The sequence below is a fragment of the Varanus komodoensis genome, unplaced genomic scaffold (genome assembly GCF_004798865.1).
Source record: "Varanus komodoensis strain SLA01 unplaced genomic scaffold, ASM479886v1 scaffold34_3, whole genome shotgun sequence".
Taxonomy (NCBI): domain Eukaryota; kingdom Metazoa; phylum Chordata; class Lepidosauria; order Squamata; family Varanidae; genus Varanus; species Varanus komodoensis.
In genome coordinates this window covers 1,322,773-1,327,702 of record NW_025335855.1, presented here as the reverse complement: position 1 = coordinate 1,327,702, position 4,930 = coordinate 1,322,773, and the positions used below count along the sequence as shown (strand labels likewise).

At 61.0% G+C, this 4,930-nt stretch overlaps 1 protein-coding gene across 1 annotated transcript in view; it reads right to left on the bottom strand.

The window, feature by feature from the left end:
* The window catches only part of FAM78B (family with sequence similarity 78 member B), an 8,303-nt gene extending 6,225 nt beyond the window's left edge, over positions 1 to 2,078 (bottom strand). Inside the window, exons 1-2 of the mRNA XM_044439389.1 lie at positions 2,021 to 2,078; positions 103 to 402 (exon numbers count right to left, since the gene is read on the bottom strand). Of these exons, the coding sequence (XP_044295324.1) occupies positions 103 to 402; positions 2,021 to 2,078 (358 nt within the window). The remainder of the gene's footprint in view (positions 1 to 102; positions 403 to 2,020) is intronic.
* Positions 2,079 to 4,930: the final 2,852 nt, after the last annotated feature.

Below are 4,930 nucleotides of genomic sequence, written 5' to 3'. Positions count from 1 at the left end.
CGTGAAGGGCGGACAGGGGCAGGGATGGGGAACCGGGCCGCCGCGGAGGGGCGCGGCGCGGCGCGCATCCGAGGCGGCGGCGGCGGCGCGGCGGCGACTTACCGAGCCTGTCATCGGGCGTGGGCGGACAGACGCCTCTGCAGCTCGGCCGCGGCGGCACGCAAACGTCGCCAGCGCTGCGGAGGCGCCGCCGCGGCCGCGGGGCCCCGCCTCTCCCTCGCAGGGCGCGGGCGCGGCGGCGGCGGGTGGCTCGGAGCCGGGTCTCTCCGGCGGGCTGCGGGCGCGCTCTGCGGCGCCGGGCCTCCCTGCCGCCCGCCGGAAAGCGCGCGGCGGCAGCGGCGCAGGAGGCCGGGCTGCGCCGCGAGGAGTCGGGAGGCGCCCGCGACTCCGTGCCCCGGCCGCCTGCTCCGGTGGAGACGGGGCGAGGCGCCCTGGGGCCGGGCAGCGAGCACCGGCCGGAAGCGGCACCAGCAACACAGTCGGAGGTTGCGGCCGGTTGCCACGCGGCGACGCCACAGCCCAGATCGTGTGCGATGGCGAGGCGCGGGGGGGGGGGGGGGCTTTCGACAAAACTTAACCCGTGGAAAAGTTAGGCCAGGCAGGGCCGCCTCTCCCCCTGCCCCCCCCCCCCACCCCTGGGAACCCCCCCCCCGGGAATTCCACGGGGGGGGGGGCAGGAGGCACCCCCTTCCCTGCAGGACGGTGCTTCGGGGCAGCTCAGTGCTCAGCAGCGGCAGGCAGTGGGGGAGCCAAGAGCGCCACTCCTGCCCACCTAATGCAGGACATGGAAAGCACCAGTGGAAAACTGAGCTGTCTGAACTGTCTCGACACTTTCTGGCAGGCATGTCAGGAGCGGAACTGGCTGGAGCCGGGGTCAGACTAGATGGCCCGGGAGGTCCCTTCTGGCTTGCTCCATTTTCTAGACCGGGAGTGGCACGACCCAGACCGCTGGAGGCCTTACCTTCGGCCCCTGTGCCTGCCCAGCCTCCCTGCCACTACGGAGGTCCTCGCACCAAGTGCTTCCTGTTCCGGAGGCCCTTGTCCCCATGGTGCTTTGTTGCCATAGCAGGGCAAAAAATGCCCACGCATCCCTTTCTGGGTGCGTGCATTGTGCTTGCATGCAGCCCAGGCCTAGTGGTGATGGCTGCCAGCCTGGACAGTGCTTAAAGGCAGTGGACGGATCCACGAGGGAGGTGAGCTCACAGGGCCTGCCGGCCGTGCACTTCCTCCTTCCCGAGGTGGCAGGCCCACACACGCCAGGCCAGCCGCCGAGCTGCTGGGCGGGAGGAGCTCTGGCACCCATCCTGCCGGGGCGATCCTGCGGGCGGCTGGCTTGCCACTGTGTGAGTGGAGTGCCGGCCAGGATGGACCCTCAGTCTGTTCTCATGAGGCGCGATGCCACAATCAGGGAGAACTTCCGTTTCCCTCAGACCTGTCTGGAGAAAAATTCTGCCAAATGCCTTTCCTCCAAGAAAGTCCTAGCATGTGTCACTGACAACTTTGTTGCACAGAAAGTGGAGGAAGGTCCTGGGGGAGCAGCTGTCCTTGGCTTGATCCTAACCAGCCGCGAAGACCTAGTGCCCAGAGTGGCAGCTACGAGAACTCTGGGAGAAAGGGGCCATGCCGCACGTGAATTCTTGATTCTAAAGGAATGGTTGCACTTTGAGAATTGTGTTTTAAAAGATTTTCCATGCCTTTTGGACTCCTTTTCTGTTTAGAGTAAGTTGCCAGGGGATTTTACTTAACATTGTTCAGAATGTCTTGAAGTTGGTCCTCTTGAAGGGTACATGTTTGGCTACAGCTGACTTTGGCTATCTTTATAACTGAGAATTCACGAATGGCCTGGTTTCCCTCCCCCAGGGAACCTGTGGCTGCCACTCCGCCCACTAGGCCTGCCCTGCTGGTAAGCATTAGGTTGCGTGTAGCCATTCCTCTTGCTCTTTGCTGCGGGAAGTTCTCAGTGACACGCCAGGGATCTTGGAGAGGCTGTACGTGGCTGGAGACGTCTCGCAGCACATACCAGGGAGACTGACGCCCCCGGCGATGACCACGTCCCACTTCCTTGCAGCACTGGCCATTCGCTTTTCAGAGATAGCATTTTTGACCTTTAATTGGGTGGACAGTAATAGATGCCAGTAACTATGCTCTTTTGTTGTTTTGCTCCCCTTAACGTAAACCAGATGCTCCCAGTGTGACTACTTAGCTTCTCCCCCTGTCATTCACGGCAGGCAGAAGTGCCTTTAATGTACGGTGCAGCTCCACCTCCCTGCCTGTCCCTTCCGTGGCTGTTGTTTTGCAGACGGCCCCCCGTGTCCCAGCAGGCGGCCACGATGCCCTAATCCCCCTTGGAGCGCAAGCTCACGCCGCTGCCCATACGCTGCCCATTGGTGCAGAGACAAGGCAGCTCCCTGGGGGTGCAACCTGGCGTTCTTCCCTGCTGGGGCCGTGCTGTCAGTCCCTGTCTGAGGCCTGCTCCCTGCTGTGGCGCCTGCTCACTGCCGGGCGGTGCGGTGCCCTGGCGCACGCCCCCCTTGCCCCGTGACCCAGCTTGGAGCCCTCCTCACGAACTTCTTCAAGCTGAGGCCAAGGACACGCCTTCCGAGCCCTGAGAGGTGCAGCCCATCCTTCGCCAGTAGTCCTTCCTTCGGGAAGACTGTGGCCCCAGAGAGTTTGTGGGGAGAAGACTACCTGGGCCCTGGTGCTCAGTCTTTCCCCCCAGGAGCGCTGAAGGCTGATGTGATCTCCTCTGGACTCTTGACGGTTTCATTTGTTCCCACGGGGATGAGAGGAAAGGGGCTCTCATCAGAGGGCTGTCGTGAGCGGCACGCACCATGGGTCTTGGCTGCAGGGAGACAGCAATCTGATGCTTCCCTGGGTCGTCCCAACACATATTTTCCCACCCCTTGCAGTAGGGAGTCTCCCATAAGTAGCACTTTTCTTTTTGCTATTGCAAGCTTGGGCCACATTTCTTATGTTGGGTTCATTATGATTGTAAGCTTGGGCTGCATCTCTCCTATTTGCTTGTCCTTCGGTCTGGGTAGAGTCTCTCATATTTGGTTGTCTTCAGCCTCTTTTTTGGAGTTTCCCAATGTATTTATCAGTTCCTTCATAGCTGCCTGTTCCTGCACCTCTTTGAGTATCTGGAAGCTGTTTGAGATTTTCACCACTTCCTCCGCTGTAGTGCGTCTTCCAGTCCCTCTACCGGTGACTGCCACTTTTTCCCAGGGTGTTTTCCTCCTCCTTTTTCTCAGCCTTAGATCACTGTTGCCCCTCTAGTATCTCACTGGTTTTTGTGGTCTGTTGCAGCTCAGTTGCCCTCAGCTTTTTCTCTAGGAAGACAAGTCGCTCGTATTCCACCGTGCAGTCATTCCAGCTCACCGCCGCTCGGGGGCCTCTTTGCCCATTTTTTCTGGGTGGAAGCCTCTGCAGCCGGTCCTGTCAGGCCTTTCCATCTCCCTCCTCCATACTGGGGCAGAGGCTCGCGCTGGCTCTGTGTGGGACTCGAAGGAAGGATTCTTGGGCCAACGGGGGAAGTGGCGGCAGCAGCAGCGGCAGCAGCATCTTCCCCACAGCCCTTGCCCGCAGTGTACATGGGGCTCCCGTTGGCCCCTCCATGCTTGCCTTTTGGCACGGGGCTGTGCTAAGGACGCACTTCTGTTGCTATTGTGGCTCCGGCAACACTGGCGTTTGCCCAAGAGAGCACACACGTGTGTGCAGGGGCAGAAGGTGGAGCAGCTGTAGCCTGCGGGAAGCCTGGTGGGCCGGGGGGGGGGGGGTGCCACAGGGTCCAGTCCTGGGCCCAGCGCTCTTCAGCATTTTGATCGATGATTTCAGTGCTTCAGTGAAGTGCAGGGTGGGGTAACTAAAGCCCTGGAAGACTGAATGGAGAGTCAAGATGATCTTGATAGGTTGGAGCACTAGCCGAGTACAACAGAATGAAATTTAATAGGGACAAATGCCAAGATCTGCACCTGGGAAAAAGAAACCGAATGCATCATTTGGAGACGGGGAATACTTGGCTCAACAGTACTGCTCATGAGAAGAACCTTGGAACTGTGAACCACAATCTGATTATGAGTTGACAGTGTGGTGTGGCTGTAAAAAGGGCACATGATATTTTAGACTGTGTTAATAGAAGCATCACTTCCAAACCATGTGAAGCCTTGGTTCCCGTCTATTTGGCACTATTTAGGTCCCTTCTGGAGCACTATGGTCAGTTCTAGGCAACACGGTGTAGGAAAGATGCAGAAAAGTTGGAAAGGGTTCAGAGGAGGGCAACAAGGATGATCCAGGGGACTGGAAGCAAAGCCCTATGAGGAGGGATGGAAAGAACTGGGCATGTTTAGCCTGAGGGGAAATATGCCAGCACCCTGAAGTTCCTGAAAGGCCGCCACGCAGAGGGGGGCCAGGCCTCTTCCCCATCATCCCAGTACGCAGAACGCAGGCCAATGGGCTGAAGTCACAGGAACCAGGTTCTAGCCGAACATCGGGAAGAACCTCCTGCCCGCTGGAGCACTATGCCAACGGAAGCGGCGCCCTGGAGAGGCGGTGGGCTGCCCCACGGGGGAAGCATTCAAGAGCGGCTGAGCCGCTCTCGCGCCGGGATGCTTGAACTGGAGCCGGCCGCCGCTGCCGGTCGGGGCGCGCTGCTCACCCCCTTGCAAGAGGCGTCCCCGGCCCCCGGCCCGCCCGAGCGCCGCTCCGGCCAGCGGCCGCCTCCCGCGGGGCTCGGAAGAGGCCCTGGGCAGGCCGCCCGCTCGCGGCACCGCAGGCAGACGATGCGCCAGGCAGAGGCGTTATCCGACAGGTGCCGGGCAGCCCCGTTACAGCGGCCTGCGGGGCCCCTGGTCCGCGGGGCAGCGCGGGGGAGGCCGCGGAGGGCCCGTGCCTGGCGCATCGTCTGCCTGCGGTGCCGCGAGCGGGCGGCCTG